This window comes from Heterodontus francisci, chromosome 9, assembly GCF_036365525.1.
Source record: "Heterodontus francisci isolate sHetFra1 chromosome 9, sHetFra1.hap1, whole genome shotgun sequence".
NCBI lineage: Eukaryota > Metazoa > Chordata > Chondrichthyes > Heterodontiformes > Heterodontidae > Heterodontus > Heterodontus francisci.
Window position 1 is genome coordinate 49,334,041 of NC_090379.1, and position 21,860 is coordinate 49,355,900.

At 42.6% G+C, this 21,860-nt stretch overlaps 1 protein-coding gene across 1 annotated transcript; it reads right to left on the reverse strand.

Annotated features, from left to right (window-relative positions):
• Positions 1–1,123: 1,123 nt before the first annotated feature.
• Positions 1,124–18,004, reverse strand: atp5mj (ATP synthase membrane subunit j). The gene is made up of 5 exons (XM_068038147.1): positions 18,001–18,004; positions 11,727–11,907; positions 11,233–11,369; positions 7,546–7,566; positions 1,124–1,290 (listed from the first exon to the last, which is right to left on the reverse strand). Exons 1-5 carry the CDS (start codon positions 18,002–18,004, stop codon positions 1,274–1,276), a joined length of 360 nt encoding a protein of 119 aa, XP_067894248.1. The 3' UTR covers positions 1,124–1,273.
• Between the last annotated feature and the right edge of the window lie 3,856 nt (positions 18,005–21,860).

Sequence of the window (21,860 nt, forward strand, 5' to 3'; positions counted from 1 at the left end):
AATAGTGTAATACCCGACTCTTGGAGGAAAAATACTGTCTCTGCTGCAGCTTAGGACTAAGTGATGAAAAAGTGGACAAAAGTTTAGTAAAGTAATTGCGAGGTTAGCCGAAGTTGATAAACAACTTGCCATGAGTAACCGGAACATGCAAGGGGCAAACTTTGAAGGAATTTAAAAAAAACATGTAAGAGGTTGTGCCCCTCCTCAGCTGTGAAAACTAACAAATTTCAGAAATCCAGTTGTAAAGTTCAATTCGCTTTAAAGTTCAACTGAAGCGAAAAAATACTTTATTCTTTAACTCAATCGTTATTACTATTTGCAAATGCCACCTCTTGCTACAAAGAATATCCTTTCAACATAAATAGTTCCATAATCAAACAGACTTGGTTCAATAACCTGCAGACTCGACTTTAATTTAAAAGAAGCAAGATGAGTTTTTGTTTTACACAGCGAATTATGATGATCTGGAATGCAATGCTTAAAACGGTGGTGGAAGCAGATTTAATAACTTTCAAAAGAAAATTGGAAAAATATTTTAAAGGTGAAAGGGACTAACTGAGGCTCTTTCAAAGAACCAGCCCAGGCACAATGAGCCCAAACAGCCTCCTTCTGTGCTCTATCATCTATAAATAAGAATATTGTAAAATCAGTGTATTTTTACTTTATTATTTATTGCTTTTTACCTTTTTCTATGAAACTATGTGCAGCCTTGGATGTACTGATCAAAGTTGACATTCGTTTTCTAAAAATATGGATGGGTGAAGGAAAGAACACATATTCTAAATAGCTGCGTGATGTGAACAGTTGCATGAAATAGGAGAACATGTACATACACTCAGCAACTGCTTCCACCCTAGCTTGTGGAATGAGACCATGAAGGGAAAAAAAAGCAATCCAAATAATAACGTAGGAGTATCCAACAATTGTCTCCACCCACTCATTCCAAGCTTGTGTGCTGCAATCTTGATATAATTTAATAGTAGCAGTGAAAGTGAAACCACTGCAAACTTAAGTTTTCTTAACTGATTACCATTCTAAACAGTAATAAGGAGCATATAATTTTCATTATAAAAGGGATTTCAGATAAAGTGGAACAGAATATCCATTTAAAAAGAAACTAGTATTTCCAAAGCAACATTTATTATCATTTCAAACATTGCACAGGTTTGTACAAGATACACAGTACGTTTCCAGATGATATTCTTCTGTAACCCATTTTATTCAGTGGTGGTTCACATGATTTTAGACAAGTCCATGTACCTCAATGATGGTATCAATGACTGGAAGATTCTAGATATGGCAAACAAAAAAATCAAAACTTTAGGACACAATAGAATATTTCTAACTCAGATTGAGTGTTAGCATTTTATCACTTAAAATGAAGAAAAACAAGTAGATTGTCCATCATGTGGAACATGTGGCAGCAGATAATAGCAGAGGTTTTATTTTTAAGTAAGGATATGTACAGTTATTGATTGGTGGTATTTTGAAAGAGGCAAGTGGCACATCTAGTTAGCTCGCCACCCCCTTCACCCCCAGGAAATGTGCTCGAGTTTATCCAGTGATCCTTTTCTGCTCATTTTACCTTACACACACTTGGCGACACTTCAGTACAAATTACATCACAAGGATAAAAGGTGTGGGAAATGAGTATCATTGGTAGGTTGGAGGTTGGAAGATGACCCAAGGATGGTAATTCAGGCTCTTGTGTAAAATGGAGACAAGTTTGCTTCCAACTAGTTGACTTAGGGACATTTGATTGTGAATCCATGAAGTTAAACAGGTGACATCCTTCATCTTAAATACATAATTCATCAAAATCTATAAGTTTAAAAACATTATCCAACTTCTCTTCAAACCAACTGCATACAGTAGCAATACAAACTATGAAGTAGTTGACTTAATGTGTAGAGGCTCCAAGCTATAATTATTAGAGCAGTGTGCCTCAGTAAAATAGATTGACTGCACAAAGTTCTGATACTAATGCAAAATACTGCAGATGCTGAAAATCTAAATTAAAAATGAAAATGCTGGAAATACTCAGGAGGTTAGGCATGATTTGTGAAGAAAGAAACAGTTAACTTATTAGTTTGTGGAAATCCGGAAGTTGCTGTCAGCAAAAAGTAACAGTACTCGCTGACTGCAAAATCTGGGCCAATAACTTACTTGGTCCAATGCACGCCTGTAGTTCCTTTTTAATCAGGCATCGCCTTTCTCCCCTTCAAAACAAACGCCCCTTTCTTAAAAATCCCACCCTTGACCCATACATCCTCTCCAACTACCACACTGTCCATCTGAAAACTGAAGTCATCACTTTCAGTTCAAACCATGAACACAATTCCTTTAACACTAACTCAAGCTTCCCTGGCTGGGGAAGCAGAATCATGGGGAAGCAGAATCAAACCATGCAATAACTTTGGGTACTGTTCAACCTGTGCTTCGAAACCTCCCCCATGCTATTCTGTGACTTCCACTGTACAAATGTCCATACTATACTTTTATCACCCCTAGATTCTCCTTCCATAAACTCCAATTTGTCCAAAACTCAGCTACCTGTATCTTATCCAAGTCCTGTTCACCCATCAGCCCCCATCCTTGCCGACGTACACTGGTTTGTGTCCTCCAACTCATTGAATTTTAAATTCTCATGAACAAATCCATTCACTGCCTTATTCTGCCTAAGCTCAGAAACCTCCTCCCATCTTACATCTCTTTGGCTGTTCAACTCTGGCATTTTTTGCAATCTCCCTTTCCTCCAAGGAGGATTCAACATCCTTTCTACTTATTTATTCCCCTCTGCAAAGCATCTATGATATTTTCTATGTGAAAGTTGCGATGTAAATGCAAGTTGGTGGTTTTGCAAATTTATTGAAATAAGTGAAATACCATAAGAACATAGTAAATAGGAGCAGCAGTAGGCTTTCGAGACCCATCCGCCATTCAATGAGATTGTGGCTGATCTACTTCAACACCAAGTTTCATGCACTATTCCCATATATCTTGATGGTTTTTTTTTTTAATATGTAGAACTCTACCAATCTCAGTCTCGAACATACTCAACTATTGAGCCTCTGGGGCAGAGAATTCCAAAGATTCACTACCCACAATGAAGAAATTTCTCCTCGTCTCAGTCCTAAATGGCTTGCCCCCAATTCTGAGCAATATATACTTTTGAACACCATCCAGTTAAAGACCAAAGCCAAGATAAAAAGTAAGGTCCATGAAGCCACGCATAGTGCCTTTCACATACTAAAAGAGTACCAAAGAATTTCAGAGCTAATTACTTTTGAAGTATAGTCACATACCTGGGCAAACGTGGTAACCACTTTCACACAGTGAGGTCCCACAAGCAGTGGGGATACTGCCTGTACGAGGCAATTTGTTTTAGTGGTGTTGCTTATTTTCATTCATCCTTAGAATGTGGGACGTGTTGGCAAAGTAAAATTAATTGCCCATCCTTAGTTGCCCTGTGGGCATTAAGAGTGAACTATTAAGTGTGGGAATGGAGTCATACGTTGACCCAACTGGGTAGGGGAGGCTAGTTCCCTTCCTCAAAAGGATGTTAGTGAACCAGTTACATTTTTACAAAAATCCAGCATATTTCATGATTGATTCCTGATTATAGCCCAAGTTATTAGATTTACTGAATTCAGTTCAACAACTAGCCGTGGAGAAATTCAAATTCACATCTCCAGTTTCTTAACTATAGAATGAAGGATTAATGTTGATCTAAACACCAGGAGAACTCCCTTGTTCTTTTTCCAATAGCACTAAGGTCCTGCTGAAAAGGAGCCACAGTTTAATTTCTTTCAAAAAAGACAGTTGTGACATAACAGCTTAAATTAGGTGCTCAGGTCCTGAAGTGGGTTAAGCTGTCACAATCTTCTGATTCAGAGGAAAATATGTTATCACAATATTGCACGTTGGATGCAAAATATCCTGGGCGGGCTGGGGAGGGAGGGTGGAATATAACGGGTATAGAGAATAATTGTTAATACTATGAAATAGAACTGCATGGTGCATTTATCTTAGCATCGTCAGCAACATCTAACTCCAATGCAAGACAAGTGAAGGAATGCTGATATTTATAAAGACATCAAGATTCCTTTAAAAGAGGGCGTCCGCTTGCAACATCGGAAGACAGCACATAAACTATACATTTCAGTTCTGATACCACAGGTCATCCATTCTGATTGTGGACAAACTAAGAACTCAGCCCACCCACATAGCACAATAAAGTTATTGAGTGACATAGACTCATGCAAGGGTGGCGTTCCAAAGACACACCCCATTCTTTTTGGGTAAGCTTACATCAAGAGTAAGAGTATTGGCAGACTATTTTACTATAGATGGGAAGGATACAAGGCTATGGCAAAGAGCAGGGCAGTGTGAATAGCTTTGGATTCTTTGAACAATGAGCCAGCACAGACCTGATGAGCCAAACAGCCTCCTTTAGTGCTGTAAACATCTATGGTTCCTTCCAGGGATCAAATTTTGGAGTTTTGTGGACTGTAGGTCTCAGTTCTACCATAGACAGCACATTTACCAACTGAGGTCTTCCTAAAGCATTAAAGGCTGAGCAACCAGAATAAAGCGATTTGATGAATAACGTACCATATTAAGTTTACTTTTAAAACCTTACTACCTTAACTACTGAAATCCTGATCCATCGTTTTGTCACTTCTAGATTCAACTTTTCCAACACTATCCTTGAAGACCTTGAGCTGTACCATACATAACCTCAAACTTGCAACTTCACTGACCATATTCTATCCCAAAATAAAATACTGCTCCCTTATGTACCTGATCCTTGTTTACTTCCCTTGATTCACCATCCCTCAGTGCATCAATTTCAAAGCAGTAATCTCCAACATGTAGAACTAAGTTTGTCTGTGCTATTCCCTCTGTCATCAGTGGGAGATCTTTAAGTGATCTTGCTTTCATTCTGAAACTGAATCTCTTCCCCACCCTTAAAGATTGACTTTTTTTGACTACCACCACCTTTATGGCCACTATCCTTAAACAGTTCTCTATTTCTGTTTGGGTCTAGTCCCTAGTTCTGACTTGAGGCACTTTGCTAAAGGCTCTATACAAATACAGGTTGTCTGTCAATGTCAAAAACACAGCCTATTCCATCGCATAACAGGAAATAGGAGCAGGAGGAGACTATACAGCCCGTCGAGCCTGCTCCACCATTCAATATCATGGCTTATCTTGGGCTTCAACTCCACTTTCCCCACAACATTACAAGACGACTTCTTGAAGCAGTTCTGTAGCAAATGCTACACCAGATGCCCTTTGAAAGAAAGGCTCGAAATCAACAAAACATCTGCAGGTTCATTTTGAGTCCCAATGACATATGATCCTTAATGTGTGCAAGAAACAAGAGTTTCCAGAGAAAATAGATCAACATTCACAGTGATCCGTGTTCCTGGGAGAAAGAACAAATTAAATTTACGGAAATTTATAGAAATGTGGCAGCCAATTTGCAAACAGCAAAGTCCTATAAACAGCAACGAGCAGATCTCTTTTTAATTAAGTTGGTTGATGGATAAAGATTGACCTGAAAACTGGTAGGATTTCTCTGCTTTTATTTTAACACAAATATGGGATCTTGTATTTCTACTTCAGTTCAACATCAATTTCTTAAGTTGGTGCCTCTAACAGTGCAGTATTCCCTCAATCTTCTTCTTTGGGCCTCCTTATCTCGAGAGACAATGGATACGCGCCTGGAGGTGGTCAGTGGTTTGTGAAGCAGCGCCTGGAGTGGCTATAAAGGCCAATTCTGGAGTGACAGGCTCTTCCACAGGTGCTGCAGAGAAATTTGTTTGTTGGGGCTGTTGCACAGTTGGCTCTCCCCTTGTGCCTCTGTCTTTTTTCCTGCCAACTACTAAGTCTCTTCGACTCGCCACAATTTAGCCCTGTCTTTATGGCTGCCCGCCAGCTCTGGCGAATGCTGGCAACTGACTCCCACGACTTGTGATCAATGTCACACGATTTCATGTCGCGTTTGCAGACGTCTTTATAACGGAGACATGGACGGCCGGTGGGTCTGATACCAGTGGCGAGCTCGCTGTACAATGTGTCTTTGGGGATCCTGCCATCTTCCATGCGGCTCACATGGCCAAGCCATCTCAAGCGCCGCTGACTCAGTAGTGTGTATAAGCTGGGGGTGTTGGCCGCTTCAAGGACTTCTGTGTTGGAGATATAGTCCTGCCACCTGATGCCAAGTATTCTCCGAAGGCAGCGAAGATGGAATGAATTGAGACGTCGCTCTTGGCTGGCATACGTTGTCCAGGCCTCGCTGCCGTAGAGCAAGGTACTGAGGACACAGGCCTGATACACTCGGACTTTTGTGTTCCGTGTCAGTGCGCCATTTTCCCACACTCTCTTGGCCAGTCTGGACATAGCAGTGGAAGCCTTACCCATGCGCTTGTTGATTTCTGCATCTAGAGACAGGTTACTGGTGATAGTTGAGCCTAGGTAGGTGAACTCTTGAACCACTTCCAGAGCGTGGTCGCCAATATTGATGGATGGAGCATTTCTGACATCCTGCCCCATGATGTTCGTTTTCTTGAGGCTGATGGCTAGGCCAAATTCATTGCAGGCAGACGCAAACCTGTCGATGAGACTCTGCAGGCATTCTTCAGTGTGAGATGTTAAAGCAGCATCGTCAGCAAAGAGGAGTTCTCTGATGAGGACTTTCCGTACTTTGGACTTCGCTCTTAGACGGGCAAGGTTGAACAACCTGCCCCCTGATCTTGTGTGGAGGAAAATTCCTTCTTCAGAGGATTTGAACGCATGTGAAAGCAGCAGGGAGAAGAAAATCCCAAAAAGTGTGGGTGCGAGAACACAGCCCTGTTTCACACCACTCAGGATAGGAAAGGGCTCTGATGAGGAGCCACCATGTTGAATTGTGCCTTTCATATTGTCATGGAATGAGGTGATGATACTTAGTAGCTTTGGTGGACATCCGATCTTTTCTAGTAGTCTGAAGAGACCACGTCTGCTGACGAGGTCAAAGGCTTTGGTGAGATCAATGAAAGCAATGTAGAGGGGCATCTGTTGTTCACGGCATTTCTCCTGTATCTGACGAAGGGAGAACAGCATGTCAATAGTCGATCTCTCTGCACGAAAGCCACACTGTGCCTCAGGGTAGACGCGCTCGGCCAGCTTCTGGAGCCTGTTCAGAGCGACTCGAGCAAAGACTCAATACCTCAATGAAATGACAAGCTTATATTATATGTGCAGAGTTGGATTTGAACTTATGACCTTCTGCCTCAAAGATGATACTGCTACCACTAAGCCAAGGCAGATCTGAAGGAGTCTTTTTATTTTGGGATAAAAAGTGGGCAGTGAAGTTGCAAGTTTGTGGTTATGTATGGTAGAGCTCAAGGTCTTCAAGAATGGTGTTGGAAAAGTCAATAGTGCTAAATATGTATACATACAAGATGTGTAAAATGTAAAAAGAAATGAATTGGCTAATTGTAAAAAGCTACACGTTCAGCTTGGAAGAGACAAAAGTTTGAAATGGACAATACTTACTGTCCTTTACTGCCTTTTTACCTGCAAGAACAGAAATAAACAAGGTTAATATTATGTAAAGGTGAAGCAGTTCTCTAAATAAGAAACTGGCAGATTAGCACAAATTCAAAGGTTAAACCCAAGGTAAATCTAGAAAAATCGAGAAGCTTTGAGCTTCAGTTGGAAAACATAGATCAATGTTCCCATACACCAGTTTTGTCTGGCAAGTACTTCATTGTGTCAATCTAATCCTATGCAATTACAAATTAAGTGGCTGGATTTCTAACTCTTCAAAATAACAAACACATATAACTTATTTTTAAAAAAAGTTATTGACAGAGTATTTAGTTGGTGTGTGGGGGGGTGGGAAAGACGAAAAGAGGGCATAAGTTTTCTTCTAGTCTGTTAACTCTACGTTCCTGAGGAGTTACAGTTATGAACATCTCCTTTTAACCCAAACACAGTTTAAGAATAGTTCTCTCCCAGCCCAATTTGGACTTTGTTATAGAACGCAACAGAAAACTTGGAACCATCAGCCTTTTGGTGGCGATTTTTTGGACAGGTAAAAGGAGGTTATGAAATCACCCAGTGGAGACATATGATTACTAATTTCCAAAACAGTCAGTCAGTTTTATGTCTGTAAAAATAATAGACAGACTACACAAATTTTCCTTACAGCAGAGAAGGCTAGGAGAATTAATAGAGGTATTCAAAATCATGAAAGGTTCAGATAGTTTTAAAAAATTTACTCTGTTTCCAACGCCTGAAGGGTCGATAACCAGATAGCACAGAATTAAGGTGACTGGCAAAGGTGATATGAAGAAAAACATTTTTACCCAGTGGTTGGTTAGGATTTGGAATGCACTGGGTGGTTATTTAATAGTGGCTGTTGAAAGGGAACTGGATACATACTTGTAGAATAATGTACCGGCACTTACTATACTTACTATTCTATAAAAATAATCACAATGGGCTATTTGCTTCAATGTCAAATGTACATTTGCACCTAGTGCCTTCAATAGTACACTGAAGCGTGAATGGACAACATCAGACAAGGAGGATACTCTTTTCCCCTCAATATCCACTATGAGCTGCAACAAGCAGTTACCACAGTATGTTTTATTTAGGTTTGGAAGAAAAAGAAAACGAAAACATATAATTTTTTAGCAATGTAATCACCAGGTTGACACTATGGGGCTCATTTTACATAATAGAAATTTGGACATCTGCTGTGCATGTTTCTTCCATTTTTGACAAAATCCAGATTTCCAAAACAGACTGCTAGCTGATGTCACTTGTCTGGCTGTGGCAGCTCAGAAAATTACCAATTACACACTTCCCAGTGACTCCAAGATACAGTTCCTTGGCAGGAAATTTGCAACAATCAGTAAAAATAAATCAGGGAGCTAGTTGAGAGCATGTCCTCTTTGCTGATAATGGTTGATTTTTTTTTTTAATTAAAAAAGTTGCTGTTAACACAGAAGATTACACAGGGAAAGCGAGATCGCTGCACGAAAATATCCGACATCATCTGCCAAAGTTGTCCTTTCTAACAAGTTAGCCAAGGTGCCATAATTTTTGTCAAATATTTTCATCTAACATCTGGCCCAAGGAATCTGCTGTCCTTACCTGGTCTGGCTTACATGTGACTCCGGATGCACAGCAATGTGGTTGACTCTTAACTGCCCTCTGAAATGGCCCAGCAAACCACTCACTTGTCAAGGGCAATTATGGATGGTGAACAAATGCTGGCCTTGCCAATGACACCCAATTCCCATGAAAGAATTTTTAAAAAATTAAACCGCTGCCAGTGCTAAGCAAAAGCCACTGGGAGTGAAAAGGCATACTCCCTTCTGAAGGGCACAAGAGGGATGGCAAAGAAAGAAATGGCCTTTTTGTAGGACCTTTCATGTCCCCAGGACCTTGTTGTGACGACCCACCTGCCAAGAATGAGGCATATTAATTTTGTCATTAATTTTAAACTGTTGCTGCAATGAAGAAATGACTTGTTTAAAGAGATCAGCAGTGGCTGGAAAACATTTGCATACTAAGACAGTGCCTGGAAACAATAGACCTGCTCCCTGATCCAAGTAACCCAAATGAATTTTGATCACCAGACATTGAATGTATAAGAAAGCCAGCATTACAGGGTGTCTGCTAAGATGCAGAATCCACAGACACAGGAGTTTGTTACAACAGCTAGTCACATGACTACCCTGCTGGCCCAGGTTTTGTTTGAACTGCTCACAGCACAGCTTGGGGCAGATTGCAACTGAACTTGGAAGAAGAGAGCCTCTCTCCCTCTCTCTCATGAATCTCCAGATCCACTGAAGTCATTTAAACCTCAAGAGAAAAAAGATTCCTACATCGAAACAAGTTTTAAAATGTGCACTGGGCCCCAATGAAAACAGCAAGACTTACTGGCAAAGACCCGACATCAAACTCAAAAGGATCGTAAATAAATCTCAGCTATTTTCTCAACCTTTTTTCCCCTTTATCCTTTCTACTTTTCTGTCTCTATCTGCATGTGTTTATCGCATATGCATGCTAGAGTGGTCACGACGCGTATTCATAGTCGTTAACCGAATTAGAGTTTAAGGTTAATAAACCTTTCTTGTTTAAATCTGAGAAAACTTGTCTGGTTGACTTCTGTGCCTTACAATTGGAGAGCAGGCAACCAGGATTCACTGAGGGGCAGCTAAAAACATGGTGTTTTAAAAATTAAACCCTGTTACGATCAAACCAGGCAAAGAAAGGCAGAGAGGGAACCCCTACACCCCTTTCTCACCTGGTCGTAACAATCTCCTAAGACACAGTGCAGCCAATTACTTTTGAAGTGTAATCACTATTGCAGCAGTCAATTTGCACACAGGAAGGACCCAAAATCATCCAAGATCAGGATGGCAGTGGCTTATGGAGAGAATGAAAATTCTTTCAACTCTCCAAATAAAGTAAGGGAAATGCACTGGACTTCCTGAGGAATCCTGAATCAGTCTGTTCATTCCATGACTATTGTGGGTTCTGAGTTAGTCTGTCTCAGAAAACTCTAGGAAAACCTTAATAGGGCTGCAGCTTTTGGAATGGTTTGTCCACCACTTGCATGGCAAACCCTCTGGCACTGATGTGGTGTATTGTGCATGCATGGATTAATTGGGATTTAATGGAAATCATTTGGCATAACTTTTTGTAAATTCGAGAACCAGAGAGCCTCACAGCTCCAGCGACCCAGGTTCAGTCAGTGTACTGCCTGTGCAGAATTTGCAAGTTCTCCCTGTGACCTCGCGGGTTTCCGCCGGGTGCTCTGGTTGCCTCCCACAGCCGAAGACTTGCAGGTTGACAGGTAAATTGGCCATTGTAAATTGCCCCTAGTGTAGGAAGGTGGTAGGAGAATTGAGGGAAGGTGGGGATTGTGCAGGGAATATGTGATTAATGTAGGATTCGTATAAATGGGTGGTTGATGATCGGCACCGACTTGGTGGGCCAAAGGGCCTGTTTCAGTGCTGTATCACTCTATGACTCTAATAAAATTTAGGAATACGAATCTTAAACATTAGCAAGAACATAACTTGCCGTTCAAAATGCCACGAACTGCAGTCTAATAAATAACACAATTCAAGGGGGTAAAATACATCACCAGACATCGATAAGGGCAGATATGATAAACTAAGATAAATAAAACACCTTCACATTTAGCTCAAGGTCACTCACCTCCATATGATATCTTGTAGAACAAGGCGGCCGTGATAGCAATGCTCGGCCATAATTCTCGATATGCAATAGCATAGGGTTTCATTGTAAACCACCACTCTGCAAGAGCGCGACCAGCCATCGTCTGCGGCTTATAACTGCCAAACAGTAGTAAAGAGCTGTAATTGTCCTCAAAGATTACCGCGATTTATTTTCAAAATAGTTACAAAATAGAAGATTAACATTAATCAAAACTGATTATAAATTTGGCTTCAGGTCCCACCACAAGCAGAATCCTCTGCAGTTGCCAGTAACTGACTGACCGACAGCCGGCTCAGGGTTAAGGCCGCTTCTCAAACTGCTAGGCCCGAGCGCCACCATGTTAGCACGGAACGTACTGACAGGACTCGCTTATATGGGGGGAAAAAAGAAAATTCGCAATCCGACCCTCGTTGCAGTAAATGCAACAGAGCCTGCGACTCGACTTAAGGTACAACATTAAACCAGCAACTAACCCACTTCCTCGCTGTTTCAGTGCAAAAAAGGTCAGCAGCTCCTTCCACCGCTCTAACTCTATGGTTCGTGCAACAGCCACCGATGGTATAAAGGCAACAAGAGCAACAAACTCGTTACTGGCACCTCGCACAGCCCCTACTAGTGGAAAGAGCAATAATGGTGCAAACTGTCTCTGGTGCTCTTACAGTGTCATAGTCATAAAGGCACAGAATCATTAGAATAATTACCACACAGGAGGAGGCCATTCAGCCCATTGAGTTCATGACAGCGCTATGCAGAGCAATCCAATCAGCCCCATTCTTCAGTTCTAATCCCGTGGCACTGTAAATTTATTTCCCTTATGCTCATCCATTTCCTTTTGGAATCATTCATTGTCTTCGCTTCCACCTCCCTCATAGGCAAACTCCAGGTCATTATACTCACTGCGTAAAAAAGTTTTCCCTCACGTCCCCCTGCATCTCTTGTCCAAGGAAAGTGGGAAGAGATATTGGTGGAAAATAAGTTGGTGCAAAGATTAAGAATAAAGCAGGGCAGTGCATCTAATGAAACAATTTATCAGGATAATAATTAAAAGGTGCTGTTGGTGGTGCAATGATGAGGTATAAGCACCTGATGCTAAGTAATATACTTCAGAATAAAAATCTGGCAAAAGGTGCGCAGTCCATTGAAATTTGGTACCTAATAACATTTACAGTGGTGTTTCAATGTTAAAATATCAATAACAACTCATATATCATATTGTAGTATCAGCTGCAGCTCCATTGGGTTCAAGTCCCACTCCAGGGTATGCGCACAAAAATAAAGCCTGACACTTCAGTGCTGTCATTTGGAGGCCCCAGCTTTTTGCTCAGGTAGATGTAAAAGTCCCCATGGTCACTTAGTGCTAGGGGCTTGGATGGGGCATAATTTGTGAGGAGCATCCAGGAGGGCTTCTTGAAACAGTATGTTAGATAGTCCAACTAGGGATGGGGCCATTCTGGACCTGGTATTGGGGAATGAGCCCGGCCAGGTGGTCGAAGTTTCAGTGGGGGAGCAGTGACCATAATTCCATAAGTTCTAAGGTACTTGTGGATAAGGATAAGAGTAGTCCCCGGGTGAAGGTGCTAAATTGGGGGAAGGCTAATTATAACAATATTAGGCAGGAACTGAAGAATTTAGATTGGGGGCGGCTGTTTGAGGGTAAATCAACATCTGACATGTGGGAGTCTTTCAAACGTCAGCTGATTAGAATCCAGGACCAGCATGTTCCTGTGAGGAAGAAAGACAAGTTTGGCAAGTTTCGGGAAGCTTGGATAACACGGGATATTGTGAGCCTAGTCAAAAAGAAAAAGGAAGCATTTGTAACGGCTGGAAGGCTAGGAACAGACGAAGCACTTGAGGAATATAAAGTCAGTTGGAAGGAACTTAAGCAAGGAGTTAGGAGGGCTAAAAGGGGTCATGAAAAGTCATTGGCAAACAGGATTAAGGAAAATCCCAAGGCTTTTATACATATATAAAGAGCAAGAGGGTAACCAGGGAAAGGGTTGGCCCACTCAAGGACAGAGATGGGAATCTATGCGTGGAGCCAGAGGAAATGGGTGAGGTGCTAAATGAGTACTTTGCATCAGTATTCACCAAGGAGAAGGACTTGGTGGATGATGAGCCTAGGGAAGAGAGTGCAGATAGTTTCAGTCATCTCATTATCAAAAAGGAGGAGGTGTTGGGTGTCTTGCAAAGCATTAAGGCAGATAAGTCCCCAGGGCCTGATGGGATCTACCCTAGAATATTGAGGGAGGCAAGGGAAGAAATTGCTGGGGCCTTGACAGAAATCTTTGCATCCTCATTGCTGCAGGTGAGGTCCCAGAGGACTGGAGAATAGCCAATGTTGTTCCTTTGTTTAAGAAGGGTGGTAAGGATAATCCAAGATATTATAGGCCGGTGAGCCTTACGTCAGTGGTAGGGAAACTATTAGAGAGGATTCTTCGGGACAGGATTTACTCCCATTTGGAAACAAACAAACTTATTAGCAAGAGACAGCATGGTTTTGTGAAGGGGAGGTCGTGTCTTACAAATTTGATTGCATTTTTTGAGGAAGTGACGAAGATGATTGATGAGGGAAGGGCAGTGGATGTTGTCTATATGGACTTTAGTAAAGCCTTTGACAAGGTCCCGCATGGCAGACTGGTGCAAAAGGTGAAGTCACACGGGATCAGAGGTGAGCTGACAAGATGGATACAGAACTGGCTCGGTCACAGAAGACAGAGGGTAACAGTGGATGGGTGTTTTTCTGAATGGAGGGATGTGACTAGTGGTGTTCCGCAGGGATCAGTGCTGGGACCTTTGCTGTTTGTAGTATATATAAATGATTTGGAGGAAAATGTAGCTGGTCTGATTAGTAAGTTTGCGGACGACACAAAGGTTGGTGAAGCTTGCGGACGACACAAAGGTTGGTGGAGTTGTGGATAATGATGAGGATTGTCAGAGGATACAGCAGGATATAGATCGGTTGGAGGCTTGGGCGGAGAAATGGCAGATGGAGTTTAATCCGGACAAATGTGAGGTAATGCATTTTGGAAGGTCTAATGCAGGTGGGAGGTATACAGTAAATGGCAGAACCCTTAGGAGTATTGACAGGCAGAGAGATCTGGGCGTACAGGTCCACAGGTCACTGAAAGTGGCAACGCAGGTGGATAAGGTAGTCAAGAAGGCATACGGCATGCTTGCCTTCATCGGTCGGGGCATAGAGTATAAAAATTGGCAAGTCATGTTGCAGCTGTACAGAACCTTAGTTAGGCCGCACTTAGAATATTGCGTGCAATTCTGGTCGCCACACTACCAGAAGGACGTGGAGGCTTTGGAGAGGGTACAGAGGAGGTTTACCAAGATGTTGCCTGGTCTGGAGGGCATTAGCTATGAGGAGAGGTTGGAAAAACTCGGATTGTTTTCACTGGAACGACGGAGGTGGAGGGGTGACATGATAGAGGTTTACAAAGTTATGAGCGGCATGGACAGAGTGGATAGTCAGAAGCTTTTTCCCAGGGTGGAAGAGTCAGTTACTAGGGGACATAGGTTTAAGGTGCGAGGGGCAAAGTTTAGAGGGGATGTGCGAGGCAAGTTTTTTACACAGAGGGTGGTGAGTGCCTGGAACTTGCTGCCAGGGGAGGTGGTGGAAGCAGATACGATAGCGATGTTTAAGAGACATCTTGACAAATATATGAATAGGAAGGGAATAGATTAATATGGGCCCCGGAAGTGCAGAAGGTGTTAGTTTTGGCAGGCATCAAGATCGGCGCAGGCTTGGAGGGCCGAATGGCCTGTTCCTGTGCTGTACTGTTCTTTGTTCTTGTTCTTTGTACTATTTCAAAGAAGAGCAGGGGAGTTATCCCTGGTGTCCTGGTCAATATTTATCCCTCAATCAACATCACAAAAACAGATTATCTGGTCATTATCACATTGCTGTTTGTGGGAGTTTGCTATGTGCATACTGGCTGCCGTGTTTCTTGTTTTACAACAGTGACTACACTTCAAAAAGTACTTCGTAGGCTGTAAAACGCTTTGAGACGTACAGTGATCATGAAAGGCGCTATATCAATGCAAGTATTTTTTTTCTATTTATAAAGTGCCTCGAACATTGTAAAACATCCCAAAGCTTTGCACAGAGGCCTAATTTAAAATAAAATGTAAGCCAAGCTAAAGGAGATACAGGAGAAGTGATCAAAAGCTTGGTGTAAGAGGTAGTTTTTGAGGAGAATGTAAAAAGAGGGAGTTAGGGAGACAAAGGGGTTTAGGGAGGGAATTTCAGAGCATGGTGTCGTTGGCATCAGCTGGACCTCATCGTCACAAGGCGAGCCTCTATAAACAGTGTCCAAATCACACCCAGCTTCCACAGTGTGGACTGCGACACCGACCACTCCCTGGTGTGCAGCAAAGTTCGACTCAAACCAAAGAAGCTATATCACTCCAAGCAGAAGGTCAGCCCGCGCATCAACATTAACAGAATTTCTTATCCACAGCTGTTACATAAGTTTCTAAATTCACTTGAAAAAGCCCTTCAAACACTCCTGCAGGGGATGACTCAGCAATGACCACCTTTGGCAAACGTGCGAAGCAGAATGCAGACTGGTTTCAATCTCACTTTGAAGAGCTGAAACCTGTCATAGCCGCTAAGTGCACTGCACTGTTGAACTACAAGAAAGCCCCCAGCAAGTTAATATCCGCAGCACTTAAAGCAGCCAGAAGCGCTGCACAAAGAACAGCCAGGCGCTGTGCAAATGACTACTGGCAACACCAATGCAGGCATATTCAGCTGGCCTCCGACACTGGAAACATCAAAGGAATATATAATGGCATTAAGAGAGCTTTTGGGCCAACCATCAAGAAGATCGCCCCCCTCAAGTCTAAATCAGGGGAAACGATCACTGACCAACGCAAGCAAATGGACCGCTGGGTGGAGCACTACCTAGAACTGTACTCCAGGGAAAATGTTGTCACTGATACCACCCTCAATGCAGCCCAGTCTTTGCCAGTCATGATGAGCTGGACGAACAGCCATCAAAATCAGAACTCAGTGATGTCAATGATTCTCTGGCCAGTGGAAAAGCCCCTGGATAGGACAGCATTACCCCTGAAATAATCAAGAGTGCCAAGCCTGCTATACTCTCAGCACTCCATGAACTGCTTTGCCTGTGCTCGGATGAGGGAGCAGTACCACAGGACATGCCCGATGCCAATATCATCACCCTCTATAAGAACAAGGGTGACCGTGGTGACTGCAACAACTACCGTGGAATCTCCCTGTTCAGCATAGGGGGGAAAGCCTTCGCATGAATTGTTTTAAACAGACTCCAGAAGCTGGCCGAGCGTATCTACCCTGAGGCACAGAGCGGCTTTCAAGCAGAGAGATCCACCATTGACATGCTGTTCTCCCTTCGCCAGCTTCAGGAGAAATGCCGCGAGCAACAGATGCCCCTCTACGTTGCTTTCATCGATCTCACCAAAGCTTTTGACCTTGTCAGCAGACGTGGTCTCTTTGGACTACTAGCAAAGATCGGATGTCCACCAAAGATACTGAGTATCATCACCTCATTCCATGACAATATGAAAGGCACAATTCAGCATAGCGGTGCCTCATCAGACCCCTTTCCTCTCCTGAGTGGCCTGAAACAGGGTTGTGTTCTTGCACATACACTGTTTGGGATTTTCTTCTCACTGCTGCTCTCACATGCGTTCAAGTCTTCAGTAGAAGGAATTTTCTTCCACACAAGATCAGTTGGCAGGTTGTTCAACCTTGCCCGTCTTAGAGCGAAGACCAAAGTATGGAAAGTCCTCATCAGGGAACTCCTCTTTGCTGATGATGCTGCAATAACATCCCACCAGAAGAGTGTCTGCAGAGACTCATCGACAGGACTGCGGCTGCCTGCAATGAATTTGGTTCTAACCATCAGTCTCAAGAAAACGAACATCATGGGACAGGACGTCAGAAATGCTCCATCCATCAATATCGGCGACCACGCTCTGGAAGTGGTTCAAGGGTTCACCTACCTAGGCTCAACTATCACCAGTAACCTGTCTCTCGATGCAGAAATCAACAAGCGCATGGGAAAGGCGTCCGCTGCTATGTCCAGACTGGCCAAGAGGATGTGGGAAAATGGCGCACTGACACGGAACACAAAAGTCTAAGTGTTTCAAGCCTGTGTCCTCAGTACCTTGCTCTACAGCATCAAGGCCTGGACAACTTTTGTTAGCCAAGAGCGACGTCTCAACTCATTCCATCTTCGCTGCCTCCGCAGAATCCTTGGCATCAGGTGGCAGGACCGTATCTCCAACGCAGAAGTCCTCGAGGCAGCCAACATCCCCAGCATATACAACCTACTGAGCCAGCGGCGCTGGAGAAGGCTTGGCCATGTGAGCTGCATGGAAGATGGCAGGATTCCCAAGGACGCATTGTACAGCGAGCTTGTCACCGGTATCAGACCCACCGGCCGTCCATGTTTCCGCTTTAAAGATGTCTGCAAACGCGACGTGAAGTCCTGTGACATTGACCACAGGTTGTGGGAGTCAGTTGCCAGTGATCGCCAGAGCTGGCAGACCGCCATAAAGGCGGGGCTAAAGAGTGGCGAGTCGAAGAGACTTAGCAGTTGGCAGGAAAAATGACAGCAGTGCAAGGAGAGAGCCAACTGTGTAACAACCCCGACAACCAATTTTATCTGCAGCGCTTATGGAAGAGTCTGTCACTCTAGAATTGGCCACTTCAGGCACTGCTCCACAAACCACTGACCACCTCCAGGCGCTTACCCATTGTCTCTCGAAACAAGGAGGCCAAAGAAGAAAGGTGATGCACAAGAGGCCAGATTCAAAGGAATAGAGTTCAGAGAAGGGGGCGTAGCATTGAAGGAAGGTACAGATAAAATAATGAGTGAAGGTACAAAGTGAATTTAAAATGAGGAATTCTAAATTTGAGGTGTTAGGGGACTGGGAGCCAATGTAGGTCAGTGCGAACAAATGTGATGAGCAAGCAGGATAGCATATGGGTTGCATACTTTTGGATGAGCTGATGTTCAAGAAGGTGTAGAATAGGAGGCCTGCCAGGAGAGCATTCGAATCGTCAAATCTGGTCATAACAAGGGCATGGATAACAGTTTCTGCAACAGATATACTTGAAACACGGGCAGTGTTTTGGAGGTGGTAGAAGGTAATCTTGGTGACGGAGAGAATATGGGGTCAGAAGCTCAACTTGGGTTTGTGCAAGATTTTGAAGTTGGGCGAAGTCTAGTACTGCCTGAGAAAATGGTCAAGGAAAGGGATGGAGTTGTTGTCAACAATGTGGAATTTGTAGGAATGGTTTCAGTATTCCTAATGTTCAACTGGACAAAATAGTACCTCATTCAAGACGAGATGTTGGATAAGCATTCTGACAAAGGCAGTGGAGGGGTGGCTTTAAAACTAAGGAATAGCAATGACAGTTGAGTTTGCTTAATATTAATTTGCCCACTGTTCTAGACTGCATAATGCAAAACTGGTGTCTGTTCCTGCTGTACTTGAGTTCATTGCTTGTTATAGCCATATAATGTTATAATTCGTCTAATATTATGCAAATATGCATAAAGATAAAATAATGTTATGCCGTATTTCAACCCAACAACAACCTGCAAACTGGAGCTCGGAAGAGACATGACTTGGTCATAAATAAAGGGCTTTACCTCTACTCAAAGAACCTTCTACTGGATTGAGCAAAAAGTTGTTACTCTCAGGACACACAGTACCCAAATGTTAACAGTAACTATTTGACTGCAAATGTTTTGCCGGACTTTGGTATGGCACAGGCGGAGACACAGAATCTTAAAGTATAATGCTCACATTAATGTTGAAGTTTGTTCATCTATAAAAAGCATGAATTACTTATACAAGTATGTTTACAAGGGACTGCGCGAGCATAGAAATAAGTCCGCAGACTGAAGACCAAGGGCAAACTGGTATGGGGTGAGGTTGCAACATATGTGGATGCCCATTATGTTAGTGCTCCCGAAGCGATGTGGAGACTGTTAGAAAACAAAGTGCATGTTCTATTTCATGCAATCTTCAGAATTCCTTTACATTTACCTGATATACAAGAAGTTTACTTTAAAGAAAATCAAGAACAAGAAGCCATCTTGCGAGCAACAAACAAGAATACAATGCTGACAGCTTATTTCAAGTTGAACAATGGCGATATATCCGCACAAGAGTAATATTACCATGAAATACCAAATCACTTTGTGTTTGGAAGAAACGTAAGCAAAGAAGTAAATCACTAATAGGAAGATTGATTACCGTGGGCCCAAAGGATGAAGAACATTTAAGAATGCTGTTGTTACAATTTAAGGGTGAAAAATCATTCCAGGATCCGTCAACCATTTGCTAACCAAATGGTGAACAGAAAGTATGTTCTACATAACAGTACGCAGCGATTGAATTAGGCCATTTGGATGGCAATTCTGAATGTGAAAATAATATATTAGATGCGACTCTGCAATCAATGACTTCTCAGCTTAGAACACTTTACTATTTGCATTGTTTGTAATCCTAAAGAGCCTCTTGTGCTATGGAATATATCTAAGCAGGCAATGAGTGAAGACTTTTTAAACAATTACTCAGAAGAAACAGCTTATTCTCTTTCACTGGAGGAATTATTAAAGTGTAATAATATGAGTTTACAAAACTTTGGATTGCCAGCATGCATTTTGACTAATACATTACTGTTATGGGCAGGTGGGAAATGGGGTGGCTGGCTTCCACTTTTCACCTCCCAACTGACTGCAGATAGTGTTTTTTGTCAGTGTTTCAGCCCCTATGTTTTGTTTGCCAAATAAACAGACAGTGATAGGTTTCCTCATAGGTTTAAAACAGAAGATTAAATATTTATTGGACAATAATCACCCAAAATGATCGCAACACCACTGACACATGCATTCACTCTCACATGCACACTCAAGAAAAGATAGAAAGTAAAAGGGTAAGAGGCGTTAAGAGTTCAAGGTGTAAAAGTCTGCTGTTTTCAGGAAAAACCTGTGGGATCCTGTTGGAAGATAAGTTTTTAAAGTTTCAGGTCTGTTTTCTGGTTGTCTCGCATTTGCTGTGATGTTGAAGTCTTCTGGCTGTCAACACTTCAGTTTGAAGATGGTGCTGGTATTTCTTTTCATAGGCGAAGAAGTTGTTTAAAAGTCACTCTCATTTCTCTACTACAGTTGATTGCAAATTCATCTCAGTAGGGTTCAAATGCCTTAGCTGGAATTGATTTCCCTCTCTGTCTCTCAGCCAAGTGCTGGAATTGAAGTAAAAACAAGAAATGCTGGAACCACTCAGCAAGTCTGGCAGCATCTGTGAAAAGAGAAGCAGAGTTAACGTTTTGGGTCAGTCTTGTTTTTATTTCAGATTTCCAGCATCCGCAGTATTTTGCTTTTATATTATGCTGCAATTGAAGATTGCTTTCGATGTGGCTGGAGATCTCTGGCTGATGTCTTGATGTTTTAATGTTCTCTTTGTTCTCCAAAAAAGGTTACATTAAATCAAAAGCTGTCCAATCTTTTTGTGTGGGGGGCCACATTACAATTTTTGTCTTACATACGGCTCCGGTGAGACAATTATGGAAAGATAAAGGCATTGAAAAAATTATCTTACTATTATTCAAAACAACAACAAAATGTGCATTTTTGTGAAGAAGTTTTAAATGAGAAGATTAATTTATTGACTTACTTTCTCATCACTATGTTGGATATTGATTTAGTGAGATACCTGGCATTTTTTTCCTTGCACAAGTAGTCAATGTTTGCCCGCACATTTGTAGCAATGCAGAGTATTCCGGATCGATGTCCATCTGTCTGGAGTGATCTTGATCGCTCTCTCTGTCTCTCTTTCTCCCGGTGTCCCCCCCCCCCCCCCCCTTCTCTGTATTTCCCCTCTCTCTCTCTCCGACCCCCCTTTTCTCTGTATTCTCCCCTTTCTTGCTCTGTATTCCCCCTCTCTTTCTCTGTTCCCCCTTTCTTTCCCTGTCCCCCCTCCCTCTCTCGGTCACCCTTCTTTCTCTCTGACAGCTGCAGCGAGCAGGTGCGCTCAGCACAACAGCTTTGTCGTTGGTCAGTTTAAAAAAAAATATTGCAAGTCAGTTTTACAGCTGACAGGTGCTGACATCAGGAACAGCGGTTTCGGAACTTTGGACAGATTCAGGGTTTTCCAGCGGATTCCGACATTGTTTTAAAAGCCTGCCAGAAACCCCCAAATCTGTCCAAAGTTCAGAAACTGCTGTTCCCAATGTCAGCACCTGACAGCTGTGAAACTGACTTGCAATATTTCAAAAAGCTGGTCTGGAAGAAGACGACAATAGAACATTGCACATCTCTGAAATATATCCGCATGTTGCTTGGAAATCTTTGGCGGGACGGATCCTGGCCCGTGGTCCATGTGTTGGACAACCTTGCCTTAAAAAGTTTCGGTTCCTGAGGGGCTATACAATCGCTTCTGATTGCAGCCCATTTTGGATAAGATGAGGTATGTTCACACTTTATTGTAGTGATTGTAGCTGGAGATAGGGTGTCTGTGATTGCCTTTGTTTTAGCTTGTTTTTGCAGATAGCTCACAGCCATGTGTAATGAGCTGTCTATAATTTCCATCCAGACGAG